The 16,084-nt window shown below is 65.0% G+C and overlaps 3 protein-coding genes across 3 annotated transcripts in view; all 3 read right to left on the reverse strand.

Moving 5' to 3' along the window:
- Nucleotides 1-10,651, reverse strand: part of LOC137455223 (hydrocephalus-inducing protein homolog) — a 34,145-nt gene extending 23,494 nt beyond the window's left edge. Inside the window, exons 1-9 of the mRNA XM_068165844.1 lie at nucleotides 10,634-10,651; nucleotides 9,958-10,126; nucleotides 8,946-9,110; nucleotides 8,285-8,455; nucleotides 7,549-7,727; nucleotides 6,923-7,066; nucleotides 5,600-5,783; nucleotides 5,037-5,178; nucleotides 4,349-4,454 (exon numbers count right to left, since the gene is read on the reverse strand). Of these exons, the coding sequence (XP_068021945.1) occupies nucleotides 4,349-4,454; nucleotides 5,037-5,178; nucleotides 5,600-5,783; nucleotides 6,923-7,066; nucleotides 7,549-7,727; nucleotides 8,285-8,455; nucleotides 8,946-9,110; nucleotides 9,958-10,126; nucleotides 10,634-10,651 (1,278 nt within the window). The remainder of the gene's footprint in view (nucleotides 1-4,348; nucleotides 4,455-5,036; nucleotides 5,179-5,599; nucleotides 5,784-6,922; nucleotides 7,067-7,548; nucleotides 7,728-8,284; nucleotides 8,456-8,945; nucleotides 9,111-9,957; nucleotides 10,127-10,633) is intronic.
- LOC137455205 (hydrocephalus-inducing protein-like) lies at nucleotides 28-4,106 on the reverse strand. Its single transcript, XM_068165814.1, has 7 exons — nucleotides 4,017-4,106; nucleotides 3,122-3,646; nucleotides 2,492-2,644; nucleotides 2,025-2,227; nucleotides 1,694-1,876; nucleotides 1,366-1,485; nucleotides 28-181 (listed from the first exon to the last, which is right to left on the reverse strand). The coding sequence occupies exons 1-7, from the start codon at nucleotides 4,104-4,106 to the stop codon at nucleotides 28-30; spliced, it is 1,428 nt and encodes a 475-aa protein (XP_068021915.1).
- Nucleotides 10,652-12,716: 2,065 nt separating the features above from the next.
- LOC137455224 (hydrocephalus-inducing protein-like) overlaps nucleotides 12,717-16,084 on the reverse strand; it is a 32,530-nt gene continuing 29,162 nt past the window's right edge. The window contains exons 26-30 of the mRNA XM_068165845.1: nucleotides 15,745-15,875; nucleotides 14,904-15,037; nucleotides 13,775-13,911; nucleotides 12,779-12,956; nucleotides 12,717-12,720 (exon numbers count right to left, since the gene is read on the reverse strand). Of these exons, the coding sequence (XP_068021946.1) occupies nucleotides 12,717-12,720; nucleotides 12,779-12,956; nucleotides 13,775-13,911; nucleotides 14,904-15,037; nucleotides 15,745-15,875 (584 nt within the window). The remainder of the gene's footprint in view (nucleotides 12,721-12,778; nucleotides 12,957-13,774; nucleotides 13,912-14,903; nucleotides 15,038-15,744; nucleotides 15,876-16,084) is intronic.

Here is a 16,084-nt window from a genome sequence, read left to right on the forward strand (position 1 = left end):
CCCCCCTGCCTGGCCCCTACCTGCTTCTCATAAGGCTGCAGCTTCATGCTGGCAGGCTCCAAGAGGAAGGTGCCCCTGCTGCCACCCCCGCTCCCAGGAGAAGTGCACCTCTGCCTCCCAGGGGCTGACGTTGCGGATGGAGAGCTGCTCGCGGTTGCCAGCCTGCAGCACAGCCTTGGACCTGGCCACAGAAGGGGCAAAGGCTGCAGGGCAGCTCCAACAAGCAGCCTCAGAGAAAGCCTCACCTCCAGGGGCACTTTGCATGCTGCCTGCCTTCATTCCCAGCTTCCCTCAGAGCCCAGCCCACACTTGCTGCCTCCATCCCAGAGCTGTGCACAGGCCACCTCCAGAGGCCTTCTGCACACCAGGACCCCAAAGGTGCCTGCACAAAGAGCAGCACAGCAGGCACCTGGATTCCTCCCCTCCTCTGCTGGCTTGCCTTCCCTGCAGGCTTCCCAGAAAGGCTGGGACAGGAGGTTTGAAAGAGCTCAGCTCCTCTCTTCCACAGCAGCCAGGAGACTGCCTTGGCCCAGCTCCTGGCTGAGCCTGAGGCTGAGGGGGGGATTCCCAAGAGGAGTCCCAGCGTTAACAAATGCCTCTTGGCTCGGGGCTGGGACAGAGTGTGGAGAGAAAAGGGCAAAAAGGGCAATTCCTCAGCCTGGCCAAATCCTCTCCTGGTTTTTAAACACTGGGAATTGCACTTCCCTGGGGGGTCCAAATGCCACCAGCTCTCCAGAGCCCCCCTGCAGACAAAACTTCATTCCTAACCCTGAAAGCAGGGAAAGAGGGAAGTGAAGAGCAGGAAGATGGCAGCAGCTCCAGGGACAAGACTCTGAGGCCAGACTGGATCCAGCAGTGAGGATCAGGGAAGTGGAAAGCCCATTTCTCCTGCTCTGCAGGTGTCTGTGTCCCCTGCTGACAGCTCCAACCATCCTGGCTTGCTGACACTGCAGAGTCATGGAGGCTCTACAAACCATCAGCAGAGAAAGCCTTCCCTTCAGGCTGCCCACAGAGCTCCCAGCACTTGAAATACCACCACAAAGCTGCTGAAGCTGAGATGGGGGCTGACAAGTGACCCCCAGCTGCCTTCAGGCTGCAGGCAGCACATGGCTCTGGCCACCAAGGCAGCCCCCAGGCAGGAAGAGCAGCTCCATCCCTCCCCAGCTCCTCCAAGCCTCCTGTGCCTGCTAGGTGCTCAAGCTGCCAGAGCTGTGCTCCTCCAAAGCCACCAAAGCCCCAGCTCTCTGCCTGGGCCTGCCCTGAATCGTGCCCCTGGGAGCAGGTTCCTGAGAGCACAAGGTGCTGCAGATCCCTTCTCAACCCCCCCTGCATGCAAGCAGCACGGCTGGGCTGGGCAGCACCTACCGCTCCCTGGCCTTGCCACACAGCAGCGGCCCGAAGTGGAACACCCTGGTGCCCAGCACATACTCCTTGGAGAGGATGGCCTCAGCTGCCTTGCTCTGCCTGCAGCGAGGAAACACCTCCCTGGGCACAGGGAGTGAGGAGCTGTGAGATGCTCTGAGCACAACACCTGCTCCCAGAGCCCCCACTCTGAGCGCTGGCCGAGGCAGCAGCAGCGCTGCCCAGCTCCAAGCACAGCAAGAGCTGCTGGGGGGCTGAGGGGCTGAGGGGCAGAGTCTCAGCTCTGAGCTCAGGGGCAGCAGAGCGGGATGGCCCCAGGGGCCAGCCTTACCGTGGCTCCTGGCTGATGGTGGGGTACAGGCAGCTGCCCCTGCAGTGCAGCTGGTAGGGGCGCTTGGTGCCCAGCAGCTCAAAGTGCAGCCTCTGCTCAAAGCTGCCCAGCAGCGCCGAGCTGAAGTGGACCTGCAGCACCACCTGGCCCTGGGCAGGCACTACCCAGCGGTAGCTGCTGCTCCTGGCAGGGAAAGAGGAACCTTCAGGCACTGCTGAGGAGCAAAGGAGAGCAGGAGGAGCTGGGCACTTGCTGGGGGGGAGCTGGGCTCAGCAGCCTCCTTGGCAAGCTGGCCCTGAAGCAGAGGGATCCCTCCTCCCCCACGGCTCACCTGGCACAGCTCTCTGGGGCTGGCACAGTGCCCGTGGGCCTTCGGCCCTCCTCAGAGGGATGGATGGAGGCTACCGTGGCTGACCTGCGCAGAGCTCTCCTGCCATCCCCAGAGCTCCGCTTCCTCCTCACAGCTTCCTGGCTGCTGGAGGCTCTTGCCCCCCTCCAGTGGCCTCTGCCTGGGGCTCCCTGCTCCTCTGAGAACTTCAGCCCAAAGGGAGAGAGCAAAGGGAAATGTGCCCTGAGAGCCAGCCCTGCAGGGGGGGCTCAGCAGAGCACAGGGGCAGCACCCCCTCAGGGGAGGCTCTCTCCCTCCCAGACTTGCCCTGTGCTCAGGGCAGAGAGCAGAGCTCTGTCTCTTCTGGACAGCCAGAAGGGATGGCTGCAGGCCTGGGGCCCTGGCACCTCTTCACTGCCCTTCCACTCTGAGCCTTTGCCACCCCCCCTGCCCCCAGCCAGCCCTGGCACCTTCACTGTGCGCACAGAAGCAGCCTCCTCTTCTGGCCCTGGGGCACCTTGTGGCAGGAGGACAAAGTGCTGCTCGGCCTCTGCCACAGGCAGCTCTCTCTTGGCTGGGTAGTGAGCCACAGAGTAGAAAGCAGTGGGGGGCAGGGGGGGGCCCTGAGGGACCCAGGCCCAGCTCATCCAGGACCTACGGCAGAAGAGCAAACCTCGGTCATGCTCCCGGCACCTCCATCCTCACCCCTCCTGAAAGACACTCAGCTGTTGGCCAGCTCTGATGGAGGGAGGTGGAGCACAGCCCCAGCCCCAGCCCAGGCTGCTGGGCAGGCTCCAGAGCAGGGCCAGGGCCCACAGGGGGCACCTGCAGAGGAATCTCTGCTCTGAGTGGCTCAGCTGAAGGAAGCAGTGCCCTGGAGCTGGCCTGGCACCACCTTGCTCTCCAGAGCGGGAGAGCAGCTGGCAGGCAGGAGGCCTGCACAGAGAGCACTCCCTGGCTGCCCCCAGCCAAGCCACAAGGCTGCTGTGGGGCAGCAGCAGCAGCCTGGGCAAGGCTCTGTGCCCTTGGCACCCGCTGGGACACAAGGCCCCAGGGCCCCCCCGGGGCAGGCTCCGGCGCTGAGCCTCGCGGGGCTCTACCTGCTCCGGCCTTGGCAGCCTCCTGCTCTCCAGGATGGTGCTCAGCACATCTGCACAGCTCAGCACCTCGATGTCTAGGCAGGGCACCCCGACTGCCTGGCCGCCGCCTGCCCCTGCTGCACCTTCCCCTTCCAGCTGGGCCAGCTTGCGCTCCCCCAGCCTCTTCTGGAGCTCCTTTCTAGACTTCTGCCTCCTGAGGCGGGGGGAAGGCTGCTGCTGGCCTGCTGGCTGCAGCACCCCTGGCTCTGCAGGGACACCCTGCACCCTGTCCCAGCAGGACAAGAGATGAGCCACATGCTGCCGTGACGCCTCGTAGCTCTGGAACCGCAGGGCCAAGCTCTGCTCGCTCTGCTCCCCTGAGCAGCTGTCTGCCAGGCCCAGCTTGCTCTGCTGCTCTTCTTCTTCCCTGCCAGGTGCAGCAGAGGCTGAGCACTCCTGGGCAGAGCCCTTCTCGGTCCTCCTCTTGGGGATGCTCTGCTGCCTGCCGGGGGCCTCCTTGCTGCTGCCGCTCGATGTCTTTGTGCTCTGGGCAGGAGGAGCAGGAGAAAGCCATCAGCATTTCCAAGCTGCAGGACACTGAAGATCTTGGCAAGAGCAGCCCAAGCCTCACCCCAGACCTGTGCTAGGTGCTCTACAAATCCCAGGCCAGAAGGCAGCTGGCACCCACTGGAGCTCCACTGAAACCCAAGGCCTCGGCGCCAGACCCACGAGGAGGCAGCAACCGAGGAGCTGCTCCAAGCCCAGCAGGGAACTCCAGAGCCCTCCTTCCTCCTGGGCAGGCCCTGGGGCTCCTTTCTGGGCTGCTCAGCACCCCTGACTCTTTGGCAAGAGACACCTGGGCCCTGCTGCTGGCCCTGCTGCTCTCTCCTGCCAGACAGGCAGGAGCAGACCTCACTTCCCAGAGGGGACCTGGCTCAGGGCTGCAGGGCACAGGCAGGGCAGGGAGAAACGCTGGAGCAAAGCCATCCAGGCCTTCCCAGGGCATGCCTGGAGTTGTGTGGAGCCAGGACTCAGAGGCAGCCTGATCCCAGAAGAGCAGCTCAGCCACAGGGCCGTGGCAAAGCCCCCAGGGAAGCAGCAGCAGCAGCAGGAGGCAGCAGCTGCTGTCTCCCAGCACAGCCCCAAGCAGGAGCAGGCTGCCCAGCAGGGCCTGGGGCTGCTGGGCTCTCAGCAGTGCTGCAGCTCAGCAGCAAGGTGCCCAGGGCTCTTGCTCACACAGCCACCCACCTGCCTGACCAGGCTTCTCTTCCCTCTGCCTTTGCCCTGCTGCTCCAGCTCCTCTGCCTCCTTGCAGCGCTGCTGCTGCTCCTGCTGCTCTCTAGCCAGCTGCAGCCTGCAGCGAGGCAAAGGGAAAAGAGCTCTTGAGAGTCACCCCCACAGCCCTGGGCTTCCTCAGCCCTTCTCCCTGGGCACAGCCTGCTCCTTCCAGAGCACAGTCACAGCACCCAGAGGCTGCAGGAGCTCCCCTCCTGCAAAACAGGAGTCCTGCTGGAGCCCAGCTGTGACCCAGGCAAACCTCTGCTCTCTGGCCTCACACAGCTGTGCCTCACACAGCCCCACAGCACATCCCCCCTGCTTGGGGGAGGGAGGGCTGAAGGGGATGGCAACCGAGGCCACGAACTCAGAGAGCCTCCGAAGGGCGAGGGCAAGGCAAGCACAGAGCCCAGCTGCCTGCAGCAGGCTCTGAGCCCGAGGCCTCGGCACCAGCAGGAGCAGGAGATGTTCTCAGCCCCCAGCAGGAAGCTCTCTCCTCTGCCGGCAGCCAGGCAGGGGGAAGGCACCACCCCTGTGCCGCTCGGCATCGCCACTTTGGGGCTCTCCTCCGGAACCCCCCCAAGCTCAGCCCAGCTCCCCAGAGCAGGGACACCTCTCCGGGAGCCTGTGCTGGGCAGCTCCCCACAGAAGGCTTCCAGACCTCTGCTTCCTCTGCCGCTGGAGCTGCCGGATCCTGCTCTCCAGCTGAGCTTGCTGCTGCTGCGGGAGGGCAGCAAACTCCTCCTCCCCCAGCTCCCAGAGCAGGGCTTCCTCCCTCCTGGCTGCAGCTTCCTGCTCCCGGCCTGCAGCAGGGGTCAGAGGAGAGAGCATCAGCAGAGCTGTGCTGGGGGAGCCGAGAGGAGCCCCAGCCCAGCCCCCTGCCGGCAGCTAGCAGGGAGCTCCCAGCCCTGCTCCCAGCTCCAGAGCCCCAAGCTAGCGCCAGGCTGGCAGCTCCTCTGCCTTGCTGGGCTCAGGCCCCAGCGTGGGGCACAGCTGGCTGCTGCTCAGACACTCAGCCCCAGCAGCCTGCACTTGGGCCCCAGCTGCAGTGCTGCAGCCTGAGAGAAGTCTCCCAGCCTCAGCCCTGCTGTGCTGGCAGCAGGAAGGAGGCTGAAGGCTTCCTACAAACACCTCTCCCCAGCTGTGCTGTGAGCCAGCTCCACCTGGGCAGGGCTGAGGGCTGAGGGGAGAAGCCTTGGGAGGCAGGGAGATGAGGAGCCTCACCTGCCCGCTCCTCTGCAGCTGCCTGCCTGGCTTGCCAAGAGCCATAGTCCTGCAGCAGGTTGACAAAGTAGATGTGGGGTCGGTTTCCCACAGCCTGGAGCAGGCAGAGGAGAGCAGAGAGCGTGCTGCCTGCACAGAGGCTCTGCAGGCCATCAAACACCACTCCCTGGCAGCAGTCCCTCAGCTGTGGAGAAAGGCCAAGACAAAATCAGCTGTGCCCTGCCTGCAGCTCTGGGCCACTGGGTGAAGCCCCTTGGCAGAGGGCAGCAAGCAGCTGTCCCCAGGGCCCTGCCAGCTGCTGGCATCTGCAGCTTCCCCCAAGGAGAAGAGAGTAGAATAGAACAGACCAGGCTGGAAGAGACCTTCAAGGTCATCACGTCCAGCCCCTCACCCAACACCACCTAATCAACCAACCCATGGCACCCAGCACCCTATCAAGTCTCCTCCTGAACAGCTCCAGGGATGGGGACTCCACCACCTCCCTGGGCAGCCCATTCCAATGGGCAATCACTCTCTCTGTGTAGAACTTCTTCCTCACCTCCAGCCTAAACCTCCCCTGGCACAGCCTGAGACTGTGTCCTCTTGTTCTGCTGCTGGCTGCCTGGGAGAAGAGACCAACCCCCACCTGGCTACAACCTCCCTTCAGGGAGTTGCAGAGAGCAAGAAGGTCTCCCCTGAGCCTCCTCTTCTCCAGGCTAAGCAACCCCAGCTCCCTCAGCCTCTCCTCACAGGGCTGTGCTCCAGACCCCTCCCCAGCTTTCTTGCCCTTCTCTGGACACCTTCCAGCAAGTCAACCTCCTTCCTAACCTGAGGAGCCCAGAACTGGACACAGGACTCAAGGTGTGGCCTAACCAGTGCAGGGTACAGGGGCAGAATGACCTCCCTGCTCCTGCTGGCCACACTCTTCCTGATGCAGGCCAGGATGCCCTTGGCCCTCTTGGCCCCCTGGGCACACTGCAGGCTCATGTTCAGCCTACCATCAACCAGCACCCCCAGGTCCCTCTCTGCCTGGCTGCTCTCAGCCACTCTGACCCCAGCCTGTAGCACTGCCTGGGGTTGCTGTGGCCACTGTGCAGCACCTGGCACTTGGATGTGTTCAATCTCCTGCCCTTGGACTCTGCCCATCTGCCCAGCCTGTCCAGGTCCCTCTGCAGAGCCTCTCTGCCCTCCAGCAGATCAACTCCTGCCCCCAGCTGGGTGTCATCCCCAAATGTACTGAGCCCAGGAGCCCTCCAACAGCAGGACTCCTCCTCCTCTCCCAGCCCTCCTGCGCTGCCTGGCCCTCTCCAGCAGGAAGCTCTCCTTCCCCCCCTGGCCACGCACCTGCAGCCTCTCGGAGAGGATGGCCACCAGCAGCTCCTGGGGCAGCACACAGCTCCCCAGGCCCAGCTCTGCCACGCCGCTGCCCCTGGGGCTGAGCCGCAGCTGTGCCGGAGGCGCCGAGACCAGAGGAGAGCCAGAGGAGCCCTGGGGGTTGAACAGCAGCACACTGAACATCCCCAGAGCAGAAAGCCCCCTGGGAACCCCCTGAGCCATCCCAGCTGCTGGCCTTGGAGCTCTCACTAGCAACAAACTCCAAGGCAAGCGTGGGCCAGAGGCTGCAGGGGACAAGCCTGCAGAGCACAGCCCTTGAGCAGCAGCCCCCAGCGCTGGCAGCAGCCCACAGCACAGGAAGGACAAGCAGGAGCTCAGGCCCAGGCAGCGTGGGGCCAGGAAGGGTCCTGCTGGGCCAGCCTGACCTTCAGCTGCCCAGGGCAGTGCTGCAGTCCCCACCCCTGAGGCACTGCAAAGCCACAGAGATGGGGTGCTGCGGGACAGGGTGCAGTGCTGAGCTGGCAGTGCTGGCTCAGCAGCTGCATTTGATCCTCCTTCAGCCCTGCCCCAGGCAACACAGCTCCCAAAGGGAAGGGAAAGGGCCCTGGCATCAGCCAGCGCAGGCCAGGCCTCACCTGGGAGCCTGAGGACTCTGCTGCAAGCTGTCTCTTCACAGACATCTTCCTCTTGCCTGCCCCAGCTCTGGCCTGGCCTGGTGAGCTGAGGGAGTGCTGGCTGCCTCTGTCCCCAGAGCTGGGCTGGCTCAGGCTGCGGCTGAGCCTGGCCTTGGAGTAGCGTCGCCACCCCGGGGAGCCTGCAGAGGGCACAGAGGACTCAGGGGGCTGCTGTGGGGAGCAGCCAGGCACCTTCCAGAGCAGTGGGCACCCTGGCAGGGACAGTGCATTTGCAATGCAGAGAGCTCTGGATGCATTGCCCAACCTCTGCTGCCCATCTCCATGGAGCTAAGAGCTCCATGGGAGACAACCCCAGCAGGGAGCCAGAGCCTTCTTCCTGCCAGCAGCTTGCAGGCCAGGCAGCTTCCCAGCTGAGCACTGCAAAAGCAGCCCAAGCAGAGCCCAGCTGATGGCCACAAGGGCCAGGCTGGAGCTAGCAGGCAAGAGAAAAGCTCCCAGGAAGATGCTCCCCCAGCCCGAGCAAAGGAAGCTGTGCAGAGGAGGCAGAGTGCCCCTGCCCGAGCCCTCGGGCTGCAGCCTGAGTGCCCAGAGAGGCTCTCGGGAAGGGCTCTGCCCCGCTCCGTGCCGCAGCCCTGCTCCCCAAGCCCCCCGGGGCCGTGCCACTGCTCTGGAGCCGGCAGAGGCGCAGCCCCGGGGGCTCCCGCAGCGCCGCTCCGGGCCCAGCCTGGCTCCTTACGGCCATCCTGTGGCTGCTGCGGGCTCTGCTGGCTGCCGGCGCTGCACAGCTCCCGGGCTCGCCGCCCTGCCGCGCTGCTCCCGGCCGCCACGGCCTCGCTCACCACAGCGTCCAGGGACAGGCAGGCGGCGCCGTAGTGCTTGGCCAGGGCGGCCGCTGCCGACGTCTTGCCTGCAGAGAGAGGGAGGCTGCTTGGGGACCCCTGCGGCCGCAGGGCTTGCCGGGGACAGGCTCTGCCAGGCCCCCACGCAGCTGAGGGCTGCAGCCCACCTCAAGCCTGCGCCCAGGCTGCCGCTTCCAGCCCTGTGCCAGCACCGCTCGGACCCTGCCCTGCCCTGGGCTGCTTGCCCTTGCCTCGGGCAGCAGCTGGGCACAGCTCGGGGCTGGGGAGCGCTCCGCAAGGCAACGTGGAGCACGGCAGCCACCGTGGGGCCATGCGGCCACGGGGACAGGCTCACCCTCCTGGGGGGAACGAGAGCCCAGCTGCCTGGGCACAGGAGGAGCCACAGCCCTGGCAGCAGCTGCTGAGGGCCTGGGGCCAGCCCGGCAGAGCCGTGCCTCACCTCCCGGCACCTCAGCCGCTCAAGCCAGCGCCATGGGCCGCCAGGACACATCTCCCCTGCTTCCCCCCTCCTCACAGCCCAGGCTGCAGCTCAGCTACCTGCCAGGGGTGCCCCATGGACGATGACCACGATGCCCCTGCCCTGTGGGGCTGCAGCTCCTTCGGCAGACGCAGCGCTGCCCAGGGCCAGGACCCTATGGACTGGGCTGGCCTGCGGCTCTTCTGAGGCCTCCCTGCTGCCAGTGGTGCTTTGCTGATGCTCTGCTGTGCACACACAGGTACAAGAGTCAGCCTCCTGCCCTCCTCTCATCCTCCTCATCCTCACCAGCCCCTCGGCTCCCGGCAGAGGAGACTCTGCTCAAGCCAATGGCACACCCATGGGCTCGCCCTGCCCTTCCTCTCAAGCCTGTGCAGATCAGGCTCTGCCCTGGATGCTGCTCCAGGTGCCCACAAGTGGATGGGCTGGCAGAAAGAGGAGAGCAGAGCATGCAGCAACACCCAACAGGACTGAAGCCCGGTCTCCTGCCATGAGCTGCCCACATGGCCCTCATGGGAGCGTGGTGCCAAGCTTGCTGAGCAAGAAGGGCAAAGCCAGAAAGGAGCATCTGAGACAGTCCCAAGGCAGAGGCTCCATCTGGGGCTCATCCAGGAGCTGGGTGCTTGAGGAATGGCACTGCAGCAGATGTGGCTGGGCTCTGAGTTCCCCAGGACAGCCCTCAGGAGGTCACCCAGAGCCTCCTCAGCTTGCAGTGCCAGAGAGGACAGCAGCGGTGCTGCCCTGCCTAGCACAGCTTCCCCATCACCCTGATCCCAGCAGCTGCTGGGGCAAAGCTGAGGCTCATTTGGCAAAGCTGAGGCAAATTGCCCAGGCCTTTCACTTGGCCCTGGTCCCCCCTGCCAGGAGCCATCCTCATTGCTTCCCCAGGCAGGGCAGATAGGAGCTGGCTTTGGTTGCACTGCTGGCTGTGCCAAGCCACAGTTTCACCAGGGCCTTGCTCCACCCAGCTGGGGCATGAGGACTGCTGGAGCCCCAGAGAATGAGGCCCTGGAGAGCTGGGGGCTGGGCTCCCTGCTGAGCCCCCACTCAGGACAGCCGAGAGCAAAGCCTCACCCTCGTCCTGGGCTGTGGGCTGCTCAGGCTTGGCCTCGACCTGCTGATCCTGCAGCCTTTTCTGGCCCCGAGACAGCTGCAGCAGCTCTGGAGGCAGCTGCTCCCCCGGGGCACGAGGAGGCAGCAGCAAGGTGCTGCGGCAGTCGAAGCCTTCCAGCGCCCTCAGGATCTGTGCATGGGGAGGAGAAACCACCCCTGGGAGGCACTGCTGGAGCTCCAGCCCGGCCCGGCCCCGCCCACAGCCACAGCCCCGCCCACAGCCCCGCCCACAGCCCCAGCCACAGCCCCAGCCACCCACAGCCCGCCCCCGCCCACAGCCCCAGCCCCGCCCACAGCCCCGGCCCCAGCCCCGCCCACAGCCCCAGCCACCCACAGCCCGCCCCCGCCCACAGCCCCAGCCCCAGCCCCAGCCCCAGCCCCCCCCAGCCCGCCCCCGGCCCCGGCCACAGCCACAGCCACAGCCACCCAGCCCGGCCCCAGCCCGGCCCCAGCCACAGCCACCCCCCCAGCCCGGCCCTGGCCCCAGCCCCAGCCCCGGCCCCAGCCACAGCCACCCCCCCCGGCCCCGGCCAGCTTCCCCCTCTTGCCTTCCTCACAACTGCAGGACCAGCCAAGCCCCTCCACAGCCTGCCAGCAGAAGAGGCTAACTCTGAACCACCACCCCCCCAGGCTGTGCCCTGCCTCCTGTCTCCATCTCCCTGGCACAAGGCTGGGAACACTGCAGTGCCCTGAAGCTGCACAAGGTGGATGTGGGGAGCAGAGCTCCTCTCTTTACCTGCTCCTCAGCAAGGTACTGCAGGTCATACTCCAAGGAGTAGAACTCGATGGGGAAGCTGCAAGGGTTCTTCACCACCACTGTGCCCTGTGCCCCAGGGCTGGATGGCAGCACTGGCCCCAGCTCCAGCACTTCAGGCTGGAACTCCAGCCGTGGCTCCAGCCCACTGCCTGAGACCAGCAGCTGGAGGTGCTGGCTGCTGTGGCAGATGTGGATCTTCAGAGTGCTCCTGTAGAGCTTCTGAAAAGAGAGAAGGGCAGAAAGCTCCTCCAGGAAGTGCCAGGGCCTCAAACTCACCCTGTGCCCCGAGGCCAGGGCTGGCAGCAGCACCTCTGAGCTGAATGGAGAACAGAAAGCAGGACAAGGAGGGCTGCTTGGAAACTGGAAAAGGCAGAGTCAGGCTCAGGGAAGGGAGACACTTGGCATGCTGAGAGTGCTGAGCCCCTGGCCCAGGTTGCCCCACGGGGGAGATGCCCCCCAGCAGCACAGGGCTTTGCCTTGCATTTTGGAGAGGGAACCTGGAGCAAAGAGCTGCTCAGCCTGAGCCTGCTCAGCATAGCCCAGGGCCCTCTGATCCCCCAGGAGCCAGGTGGGAGAGCTGCTGCTAGCCCAGGCTGGGCTGGGCAGAGGGACTCCCCAAAGGACTGGCCCTGCCAGGAGAGCAGAGCAGGCTGCTGGCTCAGGAGTGCTGCTGCCAGCAGCTGAACCTCTCCCTGCTCTCTGTGCACCTCCAGCTCTCCTCAGCTGCCCTGGAGCAGAGCTCCTTGGAGCCTGCCCCATCAGAGGAGGTCTTTCAGCACTGCCTCTCCCAGCAGCTCCACAAAAGGCTGCTGGCTCTGTGGAGCAAGGGCAGGGGCAGGGCTGGAGCACGGAGCTGTAACCTTTGCCCTCTGCAGGCTGCTGGCAATCTGCCTCTTGTGGGCAGCAGGAGTGCCCAGAGGTGGGAGATGCCCCATCCCTGGCACCACTCCTGGGGCAGTGCAGTGCTCAGCAGAAAGGTCTGCAGGCTTGTGGTGCCCAGACCCAGCCCTGGCAGCGCTGTGGTGGGCAAGGAGCAGCTGAACAAGAGGGGCAGAGGAGCTCTCCCTGGCCAGACAGGAGGGGAGTCCTCTGCTCAGGGCTTGGCTCCCCAAGCCCCCTCTGCAGAGGCTGCAGCAGGGGAAGCTGAGCTTGCAGCAAGCTGCCCGTGGGGGCAGGGCTCAGCTCCTGCTCCCAGCCTGGGCTCTCCTGCCCACACTGCCCTGCCAGACCTCCTGGGGGGGACCCCAGCCCAGCTCACCTCTTCCACGGGGCAAAACCTGACTCGCAGGTTGCACCACTGCCCAGGGGCCAGGACTCCAGCTGAGGGAAGCACCTCAAAGACGCCGGCCTTGGCCTTGGGCTCCTGCAGCAGCTTCCCACGCCTGCTGGCTGCCAAAGGCTTGTCCACCTGAGCACAGAAACCAGGGGCTGAGGTCTGCTTGCTCTGGCAGGACACAGCTGGCTTCCTGCAGTGCTGGCACTCCTGGCCTCAGAGCACCCATCCCAATCAGGTGGGGCCAGCCCTGGCCTAGAACTGGTGGCCAAAGCCAGAGGCAGGAGAGGCAGCAGGGGAGGCTGCTCCTGACGAGAGGAGCAAGGGCTGAAGGTGGCAGAGAAGGGAAGCAGCAGCTGCTCAACAGGCCCAGGGCACCCTCCAAAGCCTCCTCAGCCCAGCTGGAGCCCAAGTGCTGAAGCAGCCAGAGGAGCAGAGGAGGCAAGAGAGCAGCAGGAAAGGCAGCCCAGAAGATGCAAGTGGCAGAGTGTCTGTGCTTTACCTTCTGAGCAGGCTCCTCCCTGCTGAGGAACCACTGACAGGGCACTGGCAGCTGGTTGTAGAGCCGAGTGGTCTCCTCCTGGCACTGCCCACACTGGAGAGGGGAGAAGTCCAGCCTGGCCCTGGAGAGGCAGAGGGAGGGCACAACCCCCCTGGCACGCAGGAGCAGACGAACCGTGGGGCCTCCTGTCACCTGGTGAGGCACAGAGCAGCCAGGTGAGCTCCAGCTGGCCTCTGCTGCTGGCCCCAGCCTGCCCCCGCAGGGGGTGAGGGCAGAGGGAGGGGAGGAGGCACAGGGCACCTGGATGGGCAGCAGCAGGGCCGCCTGGCCCAGCGGCAGGGTGGCACTCTGGGGCTCCAGGCACACGGTGAAGCTCCTGCTCTGGGAGCAGGGCAGCTGCTCCACGCGCTCCAGCTCCACGCTGAAGCCTTCAAGAGATGGACAGGAAGCAGCTGAGGCACAGGGGACAGCAGCTGGGGCACCAGCAGCCTAGGGCCACCTGAGTGTCCTGGCTGGCAGCCCTGGCAAGGACTCTGCCTCTCCAGAGCAGCTGCTGCTGCTCCTTCTCCCCCGGCACCGCTGCAGGCCCAAAGCTTGGCACAGCCAGAGCCCAGGCCCCAAGGGGGGAAAGGAAAAGGTTTCAGCTGAGGAGCTGCAGCAAGGCCAGGGAAGGACACTCAGACCTCTTCAAAGGAGAATTCCCAGCTAAGATTTGCCCATGCCCTGCTGCTGCCTAGAAACAACTGAGGGAGGCCTCTGGGCACCCTGCAGACACAGCAGGGCAGCGCTTGGTGCTGCTGCAGCCTTGCCTCAAGGGCCGCTCCAGAGGCCTGTCTGGATACAGCACAGCCCCTGCCAGGCTGTCTCCTCAGCCAGGGCTGAGCACAAGTGCCACGACCTCAGGAACTTCACACCAAGCAGCTCAGCAGCACCCAGGCTCCAGCTCCTTGCAGCACAAGGCCAGAGAGCACCCAGAGAAGCTCAGCTGCTGCTGCTGGCAGCCAAGAGCAGAAGGTGCTGAGAGGTGCCCAAGGTGAGCAGCCCATCCAGCCCCTGCAGGGCAGAGTTAGGGCAGCCACAGGCAGGCCAGGCCCCTGGGCACTGCTGGCCAGCAGAACTCAGGCTCCAAAGCAGCAGGTCCCCAGCAGGACAAAGCTCCCCAAGAGCTCTCCGTGGCAGTGGCTCAGGCTGAGCTGCCACAGGCAGCTCTTGCAAGGCCACAGGAAGGGTCTCCAGCACTGCCTACCTGTGCCACACAGGAGCTGCCCAGGCACTTGGAAGGACACAGGGAAGTGCCCCAGGCTGGTGACCTTCACGCTGCGCCTGTGGATGCCACCCAGCCCCACGCAGCCAAAGTCCAGGATGTACTCAGGCAGCTCAGCTCTGCAAGGAGGAGGGAGGGCACTCCTGAGCCCACAGCCTGGCCACGTTGCCATGGCATGGGAGGTGCAACTCCAGGGCAACGACTCAGCTCAAGCCCCTGGAGCCCAACACCTGAGCAGCTGGTGCCAAGACTCTGGCCGGTGCCAGGGAAGGCAGGGCCCAGCTTCTAGCAGCTCCCAGGGGCACCTTCAAGCACAGCTGGCTGCCAGTGGGCACTGCCCACAGCTCCTGGGCCACTGCACACAAGTCCACTGCACCTCCACTGCTCTCAGTGCAGCTGCTGAGCCTGGCCTACAGCCCACCCCTGAGACTGCTTCAGGACCTTGTCAGCAGAGTTCTCCCTCCCCCTCCCCCCCAGGAAATCTTCACCACTCTGCACCCAGCTCTGTCCCCAGAGCCCCAGGGGCCGCAGCCACCAACCCCTGTGAGAGCCACAGGAAGGTCCTGTCCAGAGCCATCCCACTGGGAAAACACAGCCAGGATCTGTTCTGCACAGCACCTTCTGCCTGAGCTGGAGCCTGCTGCTCCCACTGCTCAGCATCAAGGAGCAGAGGGAAGGACCAAGCGACCTAGGGGAGCCCTGCAGTCCCACCAGCAGCCAAGGTCCCTGAGGGAGACTTTGCCAACCTGCTCTTCGGGTCAGATGTGGTCTGGTGGCACCAGGAAGCCAGCTCTGAGCTGCCTCTTTCAGGGCTGCCCAGCAGGGATGGTGTCTGGGCTGCCTGGAGGGGCCTCATGGTCTGCACTGGGTCCCCTCAGCTCTAGGCACAGAGCCCAGCATCTGTGGGGAGCTGAGAGCAGCTCCGCAGCTCAGGGAAGCGAGGACACTCAGCTGCTCCCAGGCAGCAGGGCACAGCTCTCAGGAGCAAAGCCTTGCTGCTGGCCACAGCTGCTCCAGGCTCTGCAGAGCCCAGCAGCTCTCAGCAGCAGGGCTGCACTGCTGGCTGTCACCCCCAGGGCACCTGCAGACAGCCAGGGATGTCCTTACTCACTCGAGAAGCCTGCGGCGAGCAGGCAGCCTCAAGGCAGCTTCCTTTGGGGCGCTGCAGGCCACAGCTGCCTGCTGCTCCAGGATGTGCTCCTTGAGCAGGATGTCCTCCAGCTGCACCTGCAGCCCAGTGTCCAGCTGAGGCAAGGAAAGACAGGGACTGCTTAGCCAAGGGCCTTCCCAGGGCATGGGCTCAGCTCCCCAGGAGGCTCCCAGCCTGCTTTTGTTGGGAGGGCTGAGGGAGTCCTCCTGCCCCACTGCCTGGGACACCTCCAGCTCTCTTTGGCAGGACCTTGTCTCCAGAGCTACCAACTCCAGCCCCTTCAGCTGCCCAGGCACTGCAATCCAAGCTGATCTGGCCAGACACAGAGGAACAAGCCAGGGACCTGCCAGAGCTCCAGGCATTGGCCTGCCCCCAAGCAGTGCCAAAGCAGCCTGGAGCAAAGCCCTCTTGCCAAGGAGGCCAGGAGGAAGCTGCTGCTGCCTCTTGGAGATGAGCAGCGAGATCACAGTCCCAGGGCTGGCTCAGGCTGCTGCTCTCAAGCTCTGCACACCTGGCAGAGCTTGGCTGGGGGGCAAGAAGCAGCCTAGAGATGGGGCCCCAGCAATTCATCCCCAGGAGCAGGGCCTGCAGGATTCCCCCCAGGCTGCCAGGAAGCTCCTCCAGCTCCAGCAGGGACAACTAGCAGAGCTGGAGAGCTGAGCTGATGATGTCCCAGCTAAGTGTGGCAGGGAGGGCCCACCTGTTAGCAGGGCACCCAGAAGCCTGCTGTGGGCTCCAAGGGGATCCATGGCACAAGGGGGAGAGGCTGGCAGGTGCCACACGGGGCAGCAGCTGTTCTCACCGTGGCGTCCGAGTCATCTGGGGGTGGTTCTGTGGCTGCAGCCTCCCCCAGGACATCTGCTCTCTCTCTCTCCTTGTCCTGGGCCAGCTCCCCTCTCAGCTCCCTGAGAATCTGCTCCCATCTCTTGTTTCCTGAGGGCAGAAACCCCCCCTCAGGTGGCAGCGTGGGCATCTCGGCTGGGCAGCCCCCTCCCCACAGCGCCTCTCCCAGCAACGCTCCTCCAGCAGCTCTGGGCAGTGGGAGCTGCTCCTCCTGCCTGCAGCCTGAGCTTCAGCCCTGCCCAGCTTCCTCCCCCAGAGCAGCAGCTCAGCCCCTGCCAGCTGATGCCCATCCAAGCCTG

This window comes from Melanerpes formicivorus, unplaced genomic scaffold, assembly GCF_026170545.1.
Source record: "Melanerpes formicivorus ecotype bairdi unplaced genomic scaffold, bMelFor1.0.p_v2 SCAF_93, whole genome shotgun sequence".
NCBI classification, from domain to species: domain Eukaryota; kingdom Metazoa; phylum Chordata; class Aves; order Piciformes; family Picidae; genus Melanerpes; species Melanerpes formicivorus.